The sequence below is a fragment of the Lepisosteus platostomus genome, chromosome 8 (assembly GCF_059453375.1).
Source record: "Lepisosteus platostomus isolate fLepPlt1 chromosome 8, fLepPlt1.hap1, whole genome shotgun sequence".
Taxonomy (NCBI): Eukaryota; Metazoa; Chordata; class Actinopteri; order Semionotiformes; family Lepisosteidae; genus Lepisosteus; species Lepisosteus platostomus.
In genome coordinates, this window is record NC_142618.1 from 46,652,403 (window position 1) to 46,674,390 (window position 21,988).

Below are 21,988 nucleotides of genomic sequence, written 5' to 3' on the forward strand. Positions count from 1 at the left end.
AAGTTTACTTGAGGTTACCTCTGCTGGCAGATGATGTAAAACTATTTTCACAGGTGCAGAAAGGTGGAATACCATGTTACAATACTTCTGGACATTTTGAAGATCAAATGCTTTGGATTACTGAGATTGTAGGACACTTTATGGAAGGGACTCCCTTCACCCCAACAACCCACGACCATCACGCCTAACCTTATTCCTGACCATCAACTGCAAAAACACAAAAAAGGCTTCAAATGTGAGTTTGTTTCTTTTTTATTAAAATCATACAAACATTTTCATCAGTTATATAAAAGAACTAAGTGGTTCTGTTAGCGAAATGCACGTTGCCTTATGCACTCATTGCCACAGAGCCTTTAGGTTTAACTAAGACTAGGGCCAAAGAATCCCTGCTATAAAAGTCATCAAATATTGGCCAGAGAAGCCTCTTCATACCAGAACTAAATCTAATAAAAGTATAATGTATTTACAAATATAGAATCATGGTTACTTGCAATTATGGTCTTATCAAAATAAAAGTAAAAAATAACCAAAATATGTATATTACAGGGATTGCTTGATGCAACTGACAGAAAATGCATCATTAATAATAACAAAAACAATAACGCATTGCTACAGGTGTTACAAGATATTTTCAAAAGATAATACTTAAGAACAGAGTTTTGGCAGTGTTCCTTTCTCAAGTTGCAACACAAAAATAAGGCACATACCTTATGAACACTTAAATGTTTCCATTTCTCTTTATATGGGGACAACACACACAACGTCATCAGAAAAGCACAAAGTTTTCCGAAATGTGCTTCTTTCGTTACAAAATAACATTAATGAATAAAAATAAGAAACAACAAAAAAGTACCTAATTTTTATACACATTCATACCAAAAAGTGTATCACAAAGTGATATAAAAGAGGTATGCTCTGGAACAAGAGAGACCAGATGGTATCTAGTCTAAAAAATAAAACAAAAAAGCGTGTTTTGTCAGCAAAAAATGTGAACGATTTACTTAGCTAGAGAATGACTTTTTAATATACAGTATGTCCCAAATCTAGGCAATGCAATTTCAATATAATAAAAGCAAGAGGAACCATCATCAGTAAAAATGCAGTTCATTGGAGCAATACAATCGCATTTTATTTTGTTTGAATGCATTTAAAACAAATTGAAAGACAACAATTATAAATTGAAATGATGCTTTCCTTGCGTTAAGGGTTGTCTCTGTACTTTTAAATTGCATTTTCACATGAAATGTATACTATTCAAGGTGCTCACAAAATATGCAGTTTACCCAGAAAGCACATCAACACTTCAGAGAGTTCCATGGAACAAAATATAAAAGAATAAAACCAAAAGGCCTAAATATGTAATTCACAGACGTAAAAAAATGTTATATACAAGTACGTACCTATAAAACAGTGTAAACACAAAACATTTCTTACATGCAACCCATGGGCTACTTTACACTTGCCCTCACAAGATTTAAGACTTTGAAATAGTCCATGACGAGGACAATAATACCTAATTTGTGTTTTTAGAAAACCACGTCACTTGGAAGACCTAAACCAATGAACACGGATGTACACATGTTGGCAAAAAACAAAAACAAAATACATAAAATTAAAACTTGGGTCCAGTTGAATGTAATTTATCAACCCGTTTTAGCCTGTCATACTGACAACTTAAGCAGGTGTCCAATGTAATTTTTCTATGTTAAGTCACTAGATGGACCAGTTAACATACTGTACCAACAAAGACAGTGTTTACATTTGACCTTGTTACAACATGCATTATATCAACATTTTACAGCAAAACAGTGACAATACAGAGAATACTGTTATAATGACATGAAGAGAAGACAATTTCTTCTCAATTTGTTATTATAAAAGAATATAAAAGAAGGCCTTAAAAATAGTCTTCATTCCAGAAAAGGAATATAAGTTAAAGGCATCCCTTTCCAGAGATAAGATGGCTACAAAAGTAATCTTTTACATTTCCTTTTTTTCTTCTTGATCATTTTATTAAGTCCCTTTTTCCTTATGTCCCACTTGCCTATTATGCACGTCTATTGCATGATGGCAAGAAACTTGCTTTCTTCTGCAAGGGAGGTCAGCAAAGAACTCATGTCCCCAACAGCCATGTTGGTGTGGCTGACCGGCATACTGTGGAATGTCATTGAAGCTCGAGGAGTTGTGAGACGGGAAGAGTTTCTGGAAAGGTTCTGAAAGATACTTGGACTCAAGACCCCAGAAATTAAGCTGGCGTGATCTCCATCATCCAGGATGGCATCAAAATCTATCTGTACGTTGTCTATGCTGTTGCTGTCCACTGTGCTGGTGACCTGGTTGGTCCCTGGAGACAAAAGCTCAGAGCTGTTGGCAACCACTGCTGAAGTACTCATCTGCTGCAGCATGCAGGTATTCTCCTGGCCAGAAAATGATGAAGGCTTCATATCATTTGGGTTGAAGCCCATGCTTTGGTCAAACCCCTGTCCAGGATAACTCTGAATTCTAGAGCAGCTGTTAGGTTGGAGGTGGTCAGGCATTTCTAGTTTGATGCCAGTGACCTGGAATGTTGTACTTCCATTTCTCATTGGACCCTGCTGTGCTGTTCTCATGCTCACATGTTGCCTGCTGCCATTGTAATTTACATTAACTTGTTGGTTGACCACAGGCATTTGAGAGTTGATATGCATCTCCCAATGTTGAGTGTGTTGGGAATGAGAACCGTAATGTCCCACAGCCTCGGTATTTTCTTGGAAGGCCAGACACTCATTTATCTGCCGGCCAACAGAATGGTTCTGCATGAAACTGGACTCATTAGGAGACCTTGTCTGCTGCTGCCCACGAGCTTCTTGGCGCGGCTCCATCACCGAAAGCTCTGAGAAGTCAGGCTGTTTATCTTCCATTGGTAGAATACCATTTCGTCTAATCTCTGGATCCAGTGAACCAATGCTGTAAGAAACATCCGCCCTCCCAAAGTTTGGTTTACACTGTCGTTGCCCTTTGTTTGTCTGTCCAATAAGAGTGATGCCAGTATTTTTGTCAGTGAGTACGTCAGTGCAAAGGCTTATCTCAGCATTTTCCTGGAAGCTATTTTGTTGAACGGGACATTTTTCCATGTGGTCTCTGGAGATGTTTGAGGACCGCTGCTGTACAACCATGTTGTTGAAGAGCCCAAAGGTCTGATTAGACTGGTCAGATGAATGCCACTTTCCATATCTCTGCTTCTGTGGCGACATTTCAGCGCTTCCTGAGCTTACCTCATTCCACTGGATAGGCAAGCCTTCTTTATCAGATCCATGGTCAGGGCTGTGGTATTGCTGGTTTACTGGTGGTCCATGCAAGAGGTCATACTCCTCAGAATTCCCTGTCTGAATATCTTGAGGTTTATCGATTTGTGAAGTGCCATTTAGATTGCTGAATAGACATTGGTTCTGGGAGTTGAGATACTGCACCACATCGTCGGGCAGAATGTCTTCATCATTAAGCAGACCCTCTTCCATCGCCATGGCCTCCATAGCAATATTCTCACTGATGCTCGGAGGACATGGAGAGTACATGGGGTGTCGCAGGTTTCCATCAGAGCGTGTATAGTTCTGGAGACTAAGGTTTCTCCTGTCAGTTATACGAGGCAGAGGGAGAGGGTTCACATTGTTGAGACTATTAAACCGCTGGACCTTGGGCAGGTTAAAGGGATCTGATACTGTTCTAATGGGGTCACTGGCTCTTCGCTCGGTGTTGCCTGGTGCTTCATGAGGGAATAAACCTCTCCGGCTGAAACCACTATTCCCTCCATCGCTGCATCTCCGGGGCACGGTCACTGGAGGAAATGGTGAGAGCCCAGCTTCCCTGCCGTCGCCCATCATTGCCATCCTGGTCTTCAGACTCATCCTCTCCATGTTGGGCAGGGGCGTGGGAGGTGGTCCACCGGTGGCCGCCGCGTATTTGGCCTTGAGCCGGTAATGTTGGGCAGGGGTGAGATTGAGCAAGCCCCCACCGTTGCCTCCACCACACTGGCTTGCTTCACTTGAGCGCCTGGAGGCATCAGTAGAGATAGGGTCATAGGAGTCGGTGACACTAAGGTTGTGGTGACGCCCCTCGGTCTGCGATGCCTGGCTGGACCTGCGGCTTGAGAAGCAGGGAGAGATTCCCGATGAGCGCCGGCTGCTCAGGTACGCTGAGCTGATGGTGCTGGTGGTGCTGTCTCGCCGGTCGTTCAGTAGGTTCAGCACTGTGATGTCTGTGCTAGACAGCTCATTCCTACGGGGCAGGATTGTCATGGGCCCACCTCCAGAGCTACTTTTGCCTTGCTGTGAGCCTGCAATCAAACACATTGAAAAAATGTACATATGAAATAATAGGGCGAAACAATTTTGTTATACGTTTTGCAGGGTTAAAGCGGAACTGCAGACCCAATTTCTCAGACCGGTTATTAGATATCGGTAACAAAATAAATTGACAGTGTCATAAATTTAACAAATTCCAAATTAAACACAAAATCGTGTTCTTTGCCATGTTGTTGAAAACCCCTGGTCTTGCCACGAGCGAGAGTGAAAGTTTGCAAGAATTGTGACCTAAACTGCTCACTAGTCACTGTAATGTCTAATGTAATGCGATGTTTGAGCGAATAAGTACAGGTTGTGCACCTGACATTTCACCCCAGAAATATTATAACATGATGTGCATGCCATGTTAACAAGTAGTATAAGTTGTATTTGCCGGCAAAACTGTATTGAAGGCGAGAGCGATATTTCTGTTGGATTAAAGGAGATGTAACAAGGCCACTTCACATCACCAGAACTTTTGGTGCCTCGTACTGAATCTGGCTCTGAACCTGGAGATTTGTTCTATTAACACATTACTGTGTACATTTTACTATCATTACAGTCTGAAATGCACACATTAATGCCAATTCTATCTAACCCCCAAATTTAAATATAGTGTTCGGGATCCCCTTTAAAGTAAGTATTTATCAGGCTCAACCAAACTGTGAGTTAGGTAAAATAAAATTAAATATTTGTTTGCTTCAGAACATCCAATCACATCCAGAAAATTTTAAAAGTGTTTAAAATCATTATTCAGCAACAGAAACCTACCATTTCCTATAATTGGAGGCAAAGTTGGCCCTTTTGGAGGTGGAGTGGGGTTTAGTCTTGGTAGGAATCCATTGACTTGTTTCAACCTTTCCATTTTCACATGCTCCATCCATCTCATCCCTGCCACATTCCTGCGAGCCTGCAGGCCGAGCGCGGTGGTTGCTGTGGACACGGTTGAGTCCATGATGGGGGCCTCCTCAATGGTGCTGAGGTCTCCCATGCTGCCTCCACTGTTCAGAGCAAGCTCGATTCCACTGCTGGAATTGGTGCTGAGGGGGGACTGTTCACTGCTGCATGAAGACTGACCGCCAGGGCTTGGCTGAGACGCCTGAAAATCAGAGGGTACATGTAAATCCACAGGGACATGGTAAAAGACACTAAACGGATTTTTAAAGCATTCTATTTCGCATTGCATTATGTTGCATAATGTTACTATGAAACGTACCACCATATTATTAAAATAAATCCTTGAAATGTTTTTTGAGTCTGGAATAAAATTTTAAACCACAGCTTTATATGATCCGTTTAAATCAGGGATGTCCCACCGGGGTCCTGGAGGACCAACTCTGGGTTGCTGGCTAAGCGGGACCACTTTCACATTTTCTCCCAGAATTTTAAATATTCTAGAAAAGCTGTAGACACACAAGCTCTCCTGGACCAAGACTGGACACTCCTGGTGTGAATTACTGAAAACTACATTTACCACAGAGCTAAAGAGACTTACACCTGTAAAAGACTCACAAAAATTACAAAACAGCTGGAAGACTACAGAATTGTCAAAGCCCCAAATTTGCTACCATTCAGACCATTTGCCATTTTTTTAAGTATGTTGAACATTACTGTATTCTCAATTTTAATGTTCTTCTCTATTCAAAATATGTTAAGAACATGCTATTAGTGCTACTGTAAGTAGAACATAAGCTGCTAAGAATTTGCTCCAGGAGAAAATGCTCTGATTTGGTGGTCTAATTCTAGGTGGAATATACAGATTCTTCACTCATTCAGCCTACTGTATATTGATTTAAATACTTTCGGGGAAACGGATCATTGAAAAGTGTTTAGAACATGTCATAGTACTTGGTTCTACCCATGTCATAATGGAAAACCATACAGATGCTACAAATCTCATGTATGAGTTTAAAGCTGAGATTCCAGCAATTAAAGCTCTTGCGCATGTCTATATATGGGAGTGGTGGTATAGTCAAAGGACAAGAACACCATGAGGAACAAATAAGACAGCTAAACATGTGGGCTGCCAGTATGTAAGAGTGGCAAAATATATTTCATAAAATGAAACTGGCCTTTGTGAGAAAGTGTCTATTTAGAATAAAAGATGAAATATAAGAAATCATCTAACTTTGATACATGAAATGATCAGGTCCAAACACATATCCCCCCCCCCCCCCCCAAATAAATGTGGTCTACGAAGTATATGTGAGTTAAAACAGTTTTTTTTGTACAAAAAACAAAATAAATTGGAGCAGAGCTGATGATTAAGGCAAGGTCTGACAAGGTCATCCTGGGTGGTGACAAACATTTCAATTATGTAGCAATGACCCAGCTATTGAGGAAAAACTCATGCGAGGCTGTTTATGCCCTTCCCAAACAAAGAAGAAAGAACAATGATTTCATTTTAGACCAACAATCACTTAATTAGCGTGTTAACTCTAGTGTAAAATTAAAATCAGCATCAAACAACAGATGGACTTGTCTTCTGCATGTGAGCAAGCCTTCTTTAACACTGCACAGAAAAAAAAAATTCTGATTCCATTTCCACGTAGTACAGTGTCTGTTTTGGAGAAATTTGGTTTTCAATTGTGACACAGGACACATTCCGTATAATTTTCATTTTTAGGCGGGACAAAAAATTGCATCCCAAGATGAAATACAACACTCCCACAGTTCAGTACTGTGAAAACCATGAATGATCAATGCAGCAATGGCATGGAGTTCAATTTGAACAAAAACGGGATAAATGATTGGAAACACGCATGGAATTAAACAAAAAACCTTCTCACCTTATTACCCACTGTCCTTAGGAAGTTAGAGCAAGATATGCAATAGCATTGGGCAGAAAAAACATTCAGTTATTACAGGGTGAAGTCATACAAAAAAAGAACCAGCACATTTAAGGCAGTTCATTATTATTGTGAACAGGATTTCTCAAACACACAATTACAAAGAAGATGAAAGACACAATAATGATCGGTTTTACCTACAGGTGTACCTACAGTACTTTAACCTCAAATGCCAAGGCCTGCTTAAATGTCATTGCTAATTCCTTTTTGAATATAAACTGATAATATTGTATGACTTATTCATTTAACCTTATGTGCTTTAAAAATACAATTTCAATATATCCATTAATCTACTGTAAGACATTCCAGGTACAGATCACAGCATCCCAGAGCCTATCCCAGAAATATAGGGTACAAGGTAGGCCACATTCTGGAAACCCAGCCAACATGTAAACCTACAGTATGTGAACAGAACACAGCTTGCAGACTCCTGGTGACCATGGATTTAGCATATTAATTCCTTTAAAAAATCATGTAAATAGCTACCGAATGCTTAAAATAAGAATACAATAGAAATAATAATTAACTTCTTATACTGTATGCTTACAGCAGATAACTGCTTTTTGGTATGAACCTTCTTAAGTAAAATAAAACAAGTTAACAACACACAATACTTGTACAGTAGGTACAAATGCAACACACCTTACCTGTCTGTGCCTTTTTTAAACAGTTTTAAACATTTTAATATGTGTCTTACTTAAGTGGTTTAAAGTAACATTATCTGCACTATGCTGAAAACCTGGTATCTGGTTGAGTTACTGTCAGCTATCGGCATCTCTCAAGAAAGTTTTTATCATAACATCTGAAACAGCAATGCATATATCAGCCTCAGAACAGGTGTCATAAGCTCACAAGCAATTGACTTCTGAAAGTTCAGGAAATTTCCCACTAGGAATAGTTTTCCCACTTTTACAGTCAGAGTCTGACACTTTTACAGAGTGGCCTTCTGGGATAAAGCTCAGCAACAGATCAGGATAAAAATTAGCCTCCAATATTAAAACACCTTTACTGAAAATATCTATTTCAGTAGTACGGTCAAAATCTAATAATAATTAAAAGAGCCAATGAGTATTAAGGTGTTGGAGTACATAACAGTTTGGCATTAAGTCGCCTGGCTGAGAAAATTACAGTGTTGGTCACAGATCCATTCCTCTCACTTACGAGGGATGAACCAGGGAGAAAATGCTGCATCAGTTAAGCTGTGGAGGAGGAAGGGACGGGAGCACACAGAGGGAAAGATGAACATAGAGCCGTATGCGGCTAGGCAGCATGTACAGTACGTAGGAGGGTGGAAGTGCAAGATTTAGAATTTGACCTCCTCTTGGATGTCTGTTTAAATAAACACCATTAGCATAGAGACTAAATACCTTTAAGTAATGGAGAACTGCTTTAAGGGTTAATAAAATTAAATAAGATTGTTCTCTGCATCAAATGAACTAATTAAAAGTACTTTCAAGACTATAAACCTGTAAATCAGTAATGATCTTACAAAATAGCATAATAATGCAAAACACTGGTCTATCACTTTAAAAATAAGGCAGAAATGAGTTTGGCAAAATGCAGCCTTCTCATGAGCTGAAAGGGGTTTACATACCATAGGTTTCTCTGTCTTGATAACTTTGACCTGCAGACATTCTTCCTGCTTTGAGGTAGTGTGGTTGTAGTCCCTTTGGTCAGTGAATCCCCCTGGAGGGTGCTGTCCAGGGGACCTAGACTGGGTGTTACTGCCGGGGTCTCTGGGAGGAGGGGGTCTGGGGTGGGTGTCACCCCGCTGCTTCTTGGTAACGTGGGCCTCAGGGCCGTGCACTGTCTTGACGTGCTTGCGCAAAGAGCTGGGGTCGGTGTAGCGTTTTGTGCAGCCAGGGATTTTACAGATGTAAGGTTTCTGTCAAGGTAAATCAGAGACAGATGATTAAAGGTGCCAAACACTGGCTCACCCTTCGGGCACGGCTGACACACAAAGAAAATGCTGGAAATCATTTACAGTCTGTAAGGAGGCAGTGAAACGAGAGAGAGAAAAAAAACAGAGCACTGAGACAGACTATATTTATGTTTATAGTTTATACGTTCTGATTTCTCCCTAGTTTGAAATGTCACAGTGAGATGCCCCTCAACGCCTGTGAATCACATGAGTAAATGAACGAATGACGATACAGCAGTGTCCTTCTGTCTGTACAAGAGCTGTCCTCTTCACTGTGTAACTGCTTTCAGACAAGAGAAACAGGCTCAGTTTGGGCTCCCCTGGGAAGTTACTATAGGAGCGCGTACCTCGTTGGAGTGCGTCCTGTTCTGGTGTTTGGCACGGTCTGAAGCATTGGAGAAGGCCTTGTTGCAACCCTCATGCTCACAGACGTATGGTTTCTCTCCCGTATGAGATCGCAGATGAGTCTTCAAGTTTTCCAGCCTGGAATAGGCCTTCGCACAGCCTTCGAACTTCAAAGAAAACATATACAGTACTTCTTTACTCTCAGGTGAGTAAATGAATCGTGTCTGCATGACTACAGAGCTAAGCTGTACAGTTTGAAACAAAATCTGTTGCATAAAGCAAATCAAATGGGAAAATAATATTTTGTAGACCCCTGTGAAAGAAAATGTCTATGATAAAATGGAGATTAGTAATTTTTTTAATGCTTTCTCAGGATTTAGGACACTCTCTAAACATTTAATGCACAGCTTCACTAAAAAATGCACACTAACACTTTCACAAGTCTTGAGGTTAGGAAAAAAGAACTAAATCAACTGATTAAATCTCCATGCGTCTCAAAAATAAATGAATACAATGTATTGTAATACAATACACTGAATGTAAAATGATGTAAATCTGCCTTATTCCCCTGGATTGTCTTTATATTGTTTTTGTAGTGTTACCAAAGTTCCAATAAAAATAAAAAAGGAAACAAGTAAAAAAATGAAAACGGCTATAAAAAATGTGGCTTTGTTGCAGGCAGCAGAAACAGAACAAAAGAAAACTTAAAATCAATATTTCAGATGATGGACTTTCATCAACAACGTCCTGTGAAGGTAGATTTTTTTTTGCTGTCTCCACAGGTATCTTTTGAAGACCTATCAGTTTTAAAAATTGATCCCCCTCCACCTTTGCTGCTGTGTTTTGTAATTTCTGTGCTCCCTTCAATCTCTGTGCAGCTATGGTTTTGTGGAATGATACATAGCCACTTCAGTGGATATTTCATGTAGCCGCCCTAAATGGAACCAAGCTGGTTTTATTTAATTCAACCAGAAAATCGTTCAATTTTATAGTCATCTTTACTTTTGTGTTATTGTTAACGAAAACAAAAGCCTGCAAAAACATCACTCTAGGAGTTTCACACAAGAAAAGCTTAGCAAAGGTAGTGTTTTAAACTTTGGTCGATTTTGTATTGTACAAAACTTAAGTTAGCACTTCAAACAGATATTTTCAATTTTTTAATAAAATAATATCTGAGATTTTACATAATGCAATTAAAGTTACAAATTTCTATATGCAGTAAATGAGAAATGTGTCCACCTAGTGTTCAGGCTGGTATATCGGTTCTGCATTTCTAATATATTTTTGTATTCAGGAAAAATATATTCATAGTTATTCCTTTATAATTTATACAATGCTACTGGTTAAACAATGTGCCACACTTGGTGAGCACCAGGTAATATACAGTACAGTCTGATGTACTGTATTAGAGTACTTCACCTCCCATATTCAGTACATGTTCAGTGAAACAGACTTATGCTTATGTCTGAATATGGAGGCAGGCTTTGTAATTGCCATTCAAATTTCTCCTGAAGGCTGGGGCTGCTCTCTCCCTCAGGTACTTCTGACCTTCACTAGGATTTAGAACTATCTTCCAGGGAATAACTTGGAAAAAGAGTTGACACTGAAGCAGCCATTTTTCTAAAGCCCTTGGAACTGCTAAATGAGAATTAGCCAGCAGCCATATCACCCAGCAACTCACAACTGGCAACCCACAAAACTAAGCAGGTGTGAGCCTGGTCAGTACCTGGATGGGAGACCTCCTGGGAAAAACTATGGTTGCTGGTGGAAGAGATGTGAGTGGGGCCAGCAGGGGGTGTTCAACTTGCAGTCTATGTGGGTCCTAATTCAGTATAGCGATGGGGACACTATACTGTAAAAAGGTGCCGTCCTTCAGATGAGATGTAAAACCAAGGTCCTGACTCTCTGTGGTCATTAAGAATCCCAGGGTGTTTCTCAAGTGTTGTGGCTAAATTTCCCCCTCACCTTTTACTAGTCATGGCAATGGGGACACTATACTGAAAAAAACACTTGTTCCTTCTTTGGTTACTGTCTGCCACAATTTTGTTTCTTGTTCTTTATTCCCACCCAGGAATAAAGAATGTTACTCTGCTCTCCTCCCCACTGATAGCTGGTGTGTGGTGAAAGTACTGGCGAACTATGGCTGCCGTCATATCATCCAGGTGGGGCGACACATAGGTGGTGGTGGAGGGGAGTCCCCATTACCTGTAAAGTGCTCTGAGTGGAGTTTCCAGAAAAGTGCTATATACAGTAAGCATTATTATTATTATTAATTGGATTTTGACATACTGTAAAAGTGAATATTCAATTCAAAGTTAAATATTTCAACACTTGCACTACATTGGGGCCACTTTTACTTCATTTTAAATCTTCACCTTTGCAAACTGATACCTACCGTGCATTTGTGTGGCTTTTCGCCTGTGTGTCTCCTCATATGAACCACCAGCATATACTGAGCTTTAAAGGGTTTCTGCTCCCGAGAGCAGTCCAGCCAACGGCACACAAACTCCTTCTTCTCCCCGTGGATGTGGTCGTTGTTAATATGCTGGAACGCACAAAGAAGCCTGTTAAAGCCACATCAACGTTTCTCTTAAAAGAAAAATGGTCTGATTTTCAAAATGAAATGACACTTTAAAGCATCTGCACTTGAACTCCACTCCACTACATCCTGAAAAAATCACTTGTTCCTTCTTTGGTTATTGTCTGCCACAATTTTGTTTCTTGTTCTTTATTCCCACCCAGGGTAAAATCATTCAATTTGATATCTAGGAAGTTCTCAAGATGAGGATGAACCAGATGGTTTTGTGAGGCTTTTTATTTCACACTTACAGTAAATGAATGGCTTTTAACTACTTGCAAAATATGAAAACAGTTTGCAAGTGCAGACAATGTAACAGTTTCATTACCTGCATCCACAAATGTTAGCATTTTATATGTACTGTAAGTTTATATCAAATTCTTACTTTGTAACAAAATATGATCTTTAGTTAACATTTGTGGCCTTGTCTGCGGTAAATAAGCCCTTTGTAGTCATATTTTTGTGGTCTTGTAGTCGTATGTTGCATTTGATCTAAATGGAGGTTATAGAGAACCACAGTGAGCATTTTTTCCGTTTTTAGGTTGTTTATAAGTATGCTCTTATGAAATGAGGGCACTTAAAATGGTGAAAATAAGCTAGAATTAAAAATGTACAACAGTCTAAAAGAGCTTAGTTTTGAGATGGCAAGACTCAAATATTCAAGGTAATGAAATACGGTGTCATTTTTTATTTATTGTAAGTTTCTTCTGCATGTAAATGTCTGCTTTTTATATGCAAATATTGTTTGTAATACAATAGTTTATCCTGTGCTATTTACACAAAACTTTCAACTATATTATTACAACTATATTCTCATGAGATGATCACAAACCCCTATGTCTTTGCTTGACGACTATTAATCAAATTTGTACATTTCCTTTAATGGTAAACTTTCTTTGCTGTATCCATGTTTAGAGATTATTTTTTTTTACCATTTTCCATTTTTTTCACCACTCACACCCAAATGCCTTCACCTCCTCTGCCCCTCTTACGCTGTCAGCTCACACCTATGCCTGCTTCACTTGGACAGACAACAAACATCTAATTCATTTTATATGTCCTGTTTACACTGGGCTAATAGCCAAGTCTGAGCAGTGCATGTTATCCACTTAGTGTGCAATGTATGATGTCATTCTCACTGCCCCCATAGAGAGAAATATTTTCCCTCCTCCAAGGACAGCCATTGAATATCATAACCAGGACATGTTCACAAATTCCTCATTTGCAACCAAAAGCCCATCAAATTAATCATAATAATTGAATTAGTTTTGCTTGAAACGGTGGCACACATGGTTCTGAATACATTAAAAAATCCACAATCATCAAACAAATATACCTGTGCATTTTATGATACTATTATAGTCCAACAACACACCTGAATCTCTTAGATAAATGCATTTTCATTTCATGTAGACTTCTCTTTGTTAGGAAACTTCTTCACATCTCAAGAAAAATGTATTCTTGGTATAAATTACTAAACAATTTTAAGACAACAGACACAGAATCCTCCAGGTTAAATTTCTTTAAAAAATATTGGAATAAACTTTACTCACTAAAAGTGATGTCTGTTCTAAATTTTGATCAGTTCAAATCAACAAGTGTACATTTGACCATTTTTATATTTTGGTTCCTTCAACTAAAACCCTTTCCATCCCCCACCAGAGGTACACCCCTCCAAGATGTATACCCTCTTTCTTATGACAGGATATTATAGACCAGCTCCGAATTGGCTTGCAGTGTCTAGACTACCCTAAGCCTGCAAGGAGACATTCTAAAAAGGAACAGCATAAACAGGCAATCTGAATCCCTGATCAGACAAGTTGTTGCTCATTTGCCCCTTCAGTATACTGTATAATGCAGCGTTTCCACACTTTTCTACAGTTCTAAAAAAGGGATTAGTGTAAATAAGATGCATATAATCTTGTAATCAGGCTGTAATTTTAAAATGTTGTTTTTGCCTTGCCTAATATTCTAACAGACAAAAATGCTCACTGTGGCTCCTTCTTACTTCCTTTTAGATAAAATGCAACATCATGATGTAACTACAATGGCATAACTGAGACCGGCATTTCAAAGTAGGAAAAAAAAATCTGTAGTAAATTACTTTTTTCATTTTAGGTGTTTCCTTTAATCTTTTTTTTCTCTTTTTTAGAAGCCAAACAATTTCAGCTAAACTCCTTCAACCCACATACAGTACCATAAACTTAATTACCTTTAATTACCTGTATTTTACAACAGGGAATACACAAGAATTTCACATATTGACAGTTGCTATGATTTGAAAAACAACCTTTCCTCCCAGAAATGTCAGTCATAATGCTAGGGATTGTGGTGTTAAATATTTTAAATTCTTATTTTTTCAGTTTTAAGAAACTTTAAAAAAATGGATCTAGTTTATTCATTAGTCTTCCACTAACCAAAGTATTATAACCTATTGTATTCAAATATTGATCGCTTTAAATGTTAAGAAGCAAAAGCCTGAGAATGCACACAATACTGAAGATTTTTTTTCACAGTAGACATGTGTCTCTGTCCCTTCTGAATAGATTTAAAAGTAGACTCTTGTGTTCTGTCTGATTTTCCCACAATTCAGTATGCCTCTATTCTCCATGGGTCCAATGGTTGTTTGTACACGGATATTTTCCCATGTTACAAAAGATAAACATCTGTATCAGTTTATTCTTGTCTTCTCGCTCTTCTTCTTAGATTAAATATTATTTATTCAGATGGAAAAGCAAATGCATTGAAATGAAACCTCATCTTTCTAGAACTGCAGACACTCTGTTTCACCATGTAATGCCAAAGATCTGCCACATGAGGGCCTGTGACCACAGATAACTGCTAGGAAAATAATCGGTAAATAATAGAGAATATTGTAAAACTGACATCACAGCATTTTTAGATTGTGAAAGAAAATCCTAAATGTATTTCTTTGATGCACTGAATGCTAGTGGATAACATTCTTAAAACCACAATGTGTTTATACTAAATAATGAAAATAATGAAATCGACATTTAACCAATTATAGGTTAAACAATTACACAGTATACTGTATAAACAATTTAATTATTTCACCAACTGCCAGGTGAATCATTCGTTCCCTTTATTTAAGCTTTATTTATTACAATTTTAATTAATGTTGTCCCTTGTTTCAGAAAACATAAAAAAGAAGAAATTTTGCTCATCGCAAAAGGCAAAATAGTACAAAACAAAAAAGATTCTACAGTATTAATAAAAGCTAAAGTGTATACCTGGAAGTAAAACCAAATGAAATGCCCAAACTAGTCTAAAAACTATGATTTCTGTTACTTTCTTTTTTTTTAAAGATTTCAACAACTCAACGTTTCTGGACCATGAAACAATACCAATATTAAATTCATTACACAAGGCGCAGCTCCATATTGAGGAACAGAACCGAGAGTTGTATGTTGCACCATGGTCTCAGTGTCCAAATGTAACGGGATTTCAAATAAAACCTTGTCACTTCCCATCATATTTTGCTTTTGCCCCTATGTGACGACTGGTGACAGATATGCAACTGCAGCAATTTCCCAACAGGAGATTTACGGAGAGAAAGGGAGAAAGAGGGGGGGGGGGGGGAGTTAAGTCAGAGCATTTCCAATGTCAGGGCTTTAAAGCTCTTCTAAAGCACTTTTGCTTGAGACTTTGTAAGGCTGTCTGGCCTCTATTTTGTTTTGCCTTACCAAGCTCAACTATTGACGGGCAACGGGTTAATGGCTTGCGCTGCTAAAAAAAAAAAAAAACAACCCCAAAAAAAACACAGACACAGAATCCTCTGGGGATAAGTCAACATCTGGCCCTTTTACAAAGAAAATACTGTACTTCTCTCAGAAGTGCTTTTCTGAGGCAATTTAAACACAGGGAGGCAGACATAATATCCTGAAGAAGGGGAACCTGCATTATTGCATTCCTGACCAGAGAGAGGGATCTGCCCCGAGGACACTGGGGAAAGAGTGAAAATCTCATCACGGATTCAACTTTATACCAAAGACTAACTCAGCCGGCATATCTGACGATTAGCATTCATATCACAGCACAGAAAGTTTTCATTCATAACTGAAGCAAAGCCGTCGCAAGCCCATGTATTGATTTGTATTTGAGGTGGTAACAGCAGACTTTTCAAGCCTCTCTGTACACACCACCAGCAATCGTGGGGCTGTTTTTGTCACCAGTTAGTTGATGTTAGCTGTCACCAGTGGGGCCAGCAGAGGGTCACTGTCATGTCCTGTATAGCTATTTGTAATACTAAAATTAATGTCTTACAACCTACCAATGATACACTGGTATGCGACTGGCTGTCTTTGCCACTGTTGTGCTATTGTTTTTAGGTCCTTTCTATGGTCTCATTGCAAAATGTTATATTAAGAGTAGCTTGGCATAACAGAACTTTTGTTCCATATAGACATTTTATTGTGCAAGTATCAATAAATTTTTTTATGTTTAAGCTACAAAAAAGCTTACAAAAAGGTATTACAATTTTTGTATATATCTGTGTATAACATATTGACTATATTGTGCATTTTTTATAAAACGTCAAGCTATTATTATTTAAAAGTGACACATACTAATCCTGTCATATCGGGTCAGGTCTGCAGCCTTTACTTAATGATCAAAGTGTATCTGCAACACAAGGTACAGTAGCAGTGATTTAGGACTGCAGTTTTGGTAAGAGATTTACACCTTTTCTTGATCAATGAAATGTTGCCATTTAAACTTGGCATAAAATGATGGTCAAATCAGACAGGTACTGTATATGTAATAAATAAAAAATGTCACAATTTAATTCACATCTCCAAAGAAAATACAATTGGACAAAAGTTACTCCCTACTCTAGTACAGTAGGTTTAGTATATTGAGCCTACTGTTTCAACCTAGTAATGCCTACTGTTTCAACCTAGTAATGCTTCCTTTTACTTCATAACATTTAAATATGACACATTTTGGACTACAAAATAAAGAAGCTCCCTAAAATTCTATAATTGAAACATTTTACGTTCACAAAAAGCAAAGTTAACAGTTTTAAGTAACAACAATGTCAGTAAGTATAGGTAAGATATAGTACAGTATGTATAATAAGAACTATATCACGAAACATCCATAAAATACAGTAGCTGTGCGAAGTCAGAAGTGCAAGGCTCTATATATCTTATAAGATGTCCAGATTCCAATCTGCTAGATGTTTTTTTTCTTGGAAGACTAAATCAGTTTAAGCCATATTTTATTTTACCAGAGATATATCTCCCTCAATGCCACAGCAGGGCTTTGTCTTTGTGGCAAAACTAAATACGTAAGAGCATTGTTGTCAATTGCTTATGCTGTGGGCACTCCTCAAGAAGAACTGAAAAATAAACATCTTGAAAATGCAAAAGAATCACTGAGAATAACTGAGGACCATCTCAATCGTTCTGCACCAAAGCCACTCACTGTACTTCCTATTTTCATTTTCTAAAACACAGGGAGTTCCTAATGTCTGCTCAGACATTGCTTTTAGACGGAAAAAAAAGTTCTTTTTTTTCTATTTTTTCGGGAATTCCTCAACATCCCATCAGTCTCTCGCAAGGAGTTCAATTTCCTTAGTGTGGATAGAAGGGATCTGCCTAATGTCAGCTAGTACAAATTACCGTGGAAGTGGGTGTGATACATGGCTCAGGACTCTGACGGGGAATGTCCACTATTGTTTGCCATTATGAATGGTGGTGTGATCTAATGGCAATTTTTATTTAATCAATAATTTCCATGCTGAGCAGACAGGCCCTTTCCCTAAGAATCGACAAACATGTACTGATAGCACTGGGCATGGTTATTAATCTTCACCTTGCCAGTTTATCTGCCAGCAACTGTACAAATGTCACCAAGATGGATTTAGCAGTTTCATTCTCACATTACATGATGGCTGAAGAAGCCTTATTTTCACATACTGTACAGTCCCAAACTCACACAAATATGCCCCCACAAACCTATTTGTGTATTCCACTATTATCTTACCTCACCCCAACCCCATTTAACTAAAGTTTACTTGAAAGCGTTCTGTATTTTAAATCCTCCTTAAAAAGGCACTTGTTACAAAGCCATTCTTCAAATGTGTGAGACCTGGACTACCATTTAGTTTTATCAATTACAGGCTAATAAATCATACGTTCTTTTGTGATGTCAATCGCTGCAATGCTTTGTACGGAAAAAAAGAGAAAAAAAGAAAGAGTAGAGGGGATGGAGAGGGGGGTGGTGAAATTGGCATGTGTAATTCAGCAAAGCCTTTTCATCTTGAAATAAGATACTCCAGACAGATAACAGGCATAATCCTTCTCCTGATCAAAAAAAATCTGCATTTTACCAATTAAAGCCCCCTGCCAGAAGCAAAAAATGGGGCAGCTCTCAGACTCCGCTGAAGTTTATCTCTACCAAACACAAGGGAGGAATACAGCAAGAGCTTTGTTTCATTTTCAGCTGACTACTTTATCTCCCTCCAAGAACTGGAGCATCACAGCAGCAGCAAGAGAAATGCACAGGAATGGCACAGAGACCTAATATACCTATGGCCACTGCAGTGCACTGCAGCCCCTGAATCAACGTAACCTCCTTTAGCTTTCTTTAAAAAAAACCCTCTTTAAGTGGTTTGCCATCTCCTTTAATGGGTAAATAAAAGGAAGAAAACAGATGAATTAAGCCAACACAGGAAAAAAAACACACCCGACTTGCTTTTCTTACTGGAGACGAAAGATAAGCAAGTTAAATCAGGTTGATATGATTTTTATCTTATCGCCTGAATGAAAACCACTTATGTGCATGCTGTAAAATTATATCACGGTGGGGGAAAAAAAGCTGCCTGTGTAACGAAAACATATAATAAGATTTGGATGAAGGGGTCAGTATTTTAAAATTAAGGTGCAATTAAACACTCCCTCCAAATATTATTTATAAAACATCTTTATTCCTATGGAAAGAAACAGAAAACAACAACAAAGCATCTCTTATAAAATTTCATAACTCGTGTTTTACGGTGCAGTTCTTGTGCGGAACCTTTATTTTTAATGCAGTTAAACATAAAAGTCCATTAATATAATTAATTGAGAGCTTAAAAATGATGACTTCATTTTAAAAAGTCACTGAAATTAAATGCCTCACTCTGAATCACATGAAATAAATAAAATGTACGTCATTTGTTTTTTGAAACTCAGGCTTTAATATAAGAGATGCTGTTGTTTAAACTTTTAATATATGGACATTTTCAACATCTCCTCTTTGTTCAGAACCTCCACAGTCCCAATATAGTATTTATGCCATTTCTGGGGACCATAAAGATAAGGATAGCTTCAAATCAGCTGTGTCAAATTAAAAGAAAAGGACTCTTGAGGCAAAAATTTTATTAGCATGAAAACGAAATCAGTGTAAGCATAAAAAAGAAGTTTGATATTTCAGAGCATAAATTGAGGAACTTTTGAATTTTATTTTTTAAATTCTTTATTTTTTCTGTTTAGAGGAAGAAATAAACCTGATTGTTACTACTATAATTTGTCTCTCAACGTTTAAGCCTTTGCTAACCTAAAACACATGCCGACTCTTTGCTCTGAAGTTCAAACTAACTACAATGAAAATTCCAACTGTGGTGAGGCTCACTGAGTGAACCAGAACAAGGGCAAAACTTGTCAAGATTTTAAACCTTTCAGCAAAACCCTTCAAATGCAGTCAGCAACCTATTCCATGGCATGGATATCAATTATAGATAGGGGTTACTTTAGCTAGCAGCTGGTACTGTCAGACACTAGATAGACAACCATGAAGAACAGTGAATCTTTCTATTAAATGTATGGGATTGAAGGGGGAGAAGATATGCAGCATTAAAAGTGTGGACTGGATGAAAGCATATATTACTACCTGATCTGGCTCTCACATTATCTGGGCCAAAAGAACTTAATATGTTGGTGTAAAAGAAAAAAATAGCACCAATTAAACTTTGTGTACCTATACAGTATATGATCTAAATTACATCAAATAAAGCAAATATCTTTTACTGCATCTGAAGATAGTATACAGAAAATATTTAAGGATTCATTAAAATATTTAAAATATTAATATGTATCCCTATATTACTTGTTGCCACATACATTTACATTTTTACATCAGCAAAATAACGAAATAACAATCACTTAAGTTGTTGCAGCAAAATATCTATACACCTTTATGTAGATCTATATGTGCTGTACATCGCCACACCACAAAAAATAATCTGCTGCTCTGGAATCAGTCCAGAGAGGAGCAATGAGATCCATTCCTGGATGTAAAGGAATGTCCTGCACTAACAGGCTAAAAGAAAACTCAACTTTTTAGTCTTGACCTGAAAAGGCAGAGGACCTGATTCAAAGTCATGAGGGCATTCACAAAATCAACACAGCGGACTTCTTCAGAATCAACAGTGAAACATGAAGCAGGGGACACAGTGGAAATTACATTTAAGTGCATTTAAAACCGAGAACAGACGGCCCTTATTTACACTAAGGGTTGCGGGAGTGTAGAACAAGGTATACCATGTTACTGAAGAAGATACTTCTTTCAAGAAATGTCTGGATGAGATCCTCAGATCAGTTAGCTAAGGGGCTAGATCAGTTAGCTAACTTTTCTTTAGTTTTTTTTCAAAATGCCAAATGTTGCATGTTGTAATAAGACATTTATTTAGGTGGAATAAAATGTTACAAATATAACCTATACACATTTTTTCCCATTTATTAGGCCTGCAAATAATTACCATCATGGATGGGTAACCAATGAGGCAAACCACTATTCAGTTAACTGCAACACGCATAATCTGAGGGATTGCTTCCTCACATCAGCAGCCGCAGCTGTTAATACATCTGGGAGCCAACAGAAGACCCACAAACCTCAAAAATCCACGTCAGTCTAAAATTATTTCTCCAGAAAGATAAGAAAAAAAAAAGCTCAAATAGCAATCACAAGAAGAATTTTAACACACTTTGTGCTAACAAAAAACACGCAGTAACTTGTTAACAGTACGGAACTGAAGTCCCCTAACCCCCTTGGCAGCTGTAGTAAGACTGGGATTTACCACTACAGGTCAAACAGTCCAAGTAAGGTACCCTTAGCTTTTGGTTTTAGCTTTTTTATTCCCATGAAACAATTAAGCTCTTCTAACACAGGGGAAGAAACTGAACTATCCAGGTGTCAGAGTGCAGGCCTCCTCATGAAAGAAGGGTCACATAGCTTTCTGAAAAGTCTCAATTACTCACGTGGACTAACTGCTCCTGTGTGTCAAACTCTCGTGAGCAACCTTCCCAGTGGCAGTTGGTCTCATACACAACCTCTGGCTCCTGCTTGCTTTCATCTTTGTCCCCTTCTTCCTTCACAAGGGTCATTCCTTCAGGCTGCTCCTACCACACCACATAAAGCAGAACCCAGAAAACGAAGAAAAAGAGTTATTCGAAAGCAGGAGCAGCATTAAAATAAAGGTTACAGAGATGGAGAAGAGAAGAGGTTAATGTCCTGTTTTCCTGTTGTGGTGGAAAACAGGAAATGTCAAGTCTTGTTTCCTTTTAGTCACACTACTAAATGCCAGCTATATTTTGTATAAAGTAAATTGCGTAACACACATTTTTTACATTTTACTTTCTCATATATGGAAGCACCCAATTAAGGATCCTTAACTTTTTAACATCTTGTCTTGCTTCTAACACTCTCATATTAGCAAAGCTAGGAAATAGGGATATGGAATACATGGAATAGGGATTATGCATACTTTACATTGGAATGTGCACTATGACAACCAAGACATTTTTTAATTCACTGAACAAGTCCTGCAGTGAGTCATCGTCAATTGGAAGAATGATGCAGTTCTCAGTGAAAACACTGCAGGTTGCAGGCACCCACTTAGTCATTGCACGCTTCCTCATTGTGGAATACCAATCACAAGTCACAAGCAACTGGGCTACAGGGCTCACCCGGGCCT

The 21,988-nt window shown here is 38.2% G+C and overlaps 1 protein-coding gene across 4 annotated transcripts in view; it reads right to left on the reverse strand.

Moving 5' to 3' along the window:
* Positions 1-236: 236 nt before the first annotated feature.
* Positions 237-21,988, reverse strand: part of gli3 (GLI family zinc finger 3) — a 162,729-nt gene continuing 140,977 nt past the window's right edge. For all 4 annotated transcript variants that reach the window (XM_088643716.1, XM_088643714.1, XM_088643717.1 and 1 more), the window contains 6 exons: positions 21,273-21,413; positions 11,830-11,979; positions 9,437-9,601; positions 8,763-9,053; positions 5,091-5,418; positions 237-4,312 (listed from right to left, as the gene is read on the reverse strand). In XM_088643716.1, coding sequence (XP_088499842.1) covers positions 2,058-4,312; positions 5,091-5,418; positions 8,763-9,053; positions 9,437-9,601; positions 11,830-11,979; positions 21,273-21,413 — 3,330 coding nt within the window. In that variant the 3' untranslated portion in view covers positions 237-2,057. The remainder of the gene's footprint in view (positions 4,313-5,090; positions 5,419-8,762; positions 9,054-9,436; positions 9,602-11,829; positions 11,980-21,272; positions 21,414-21,988) is intronic.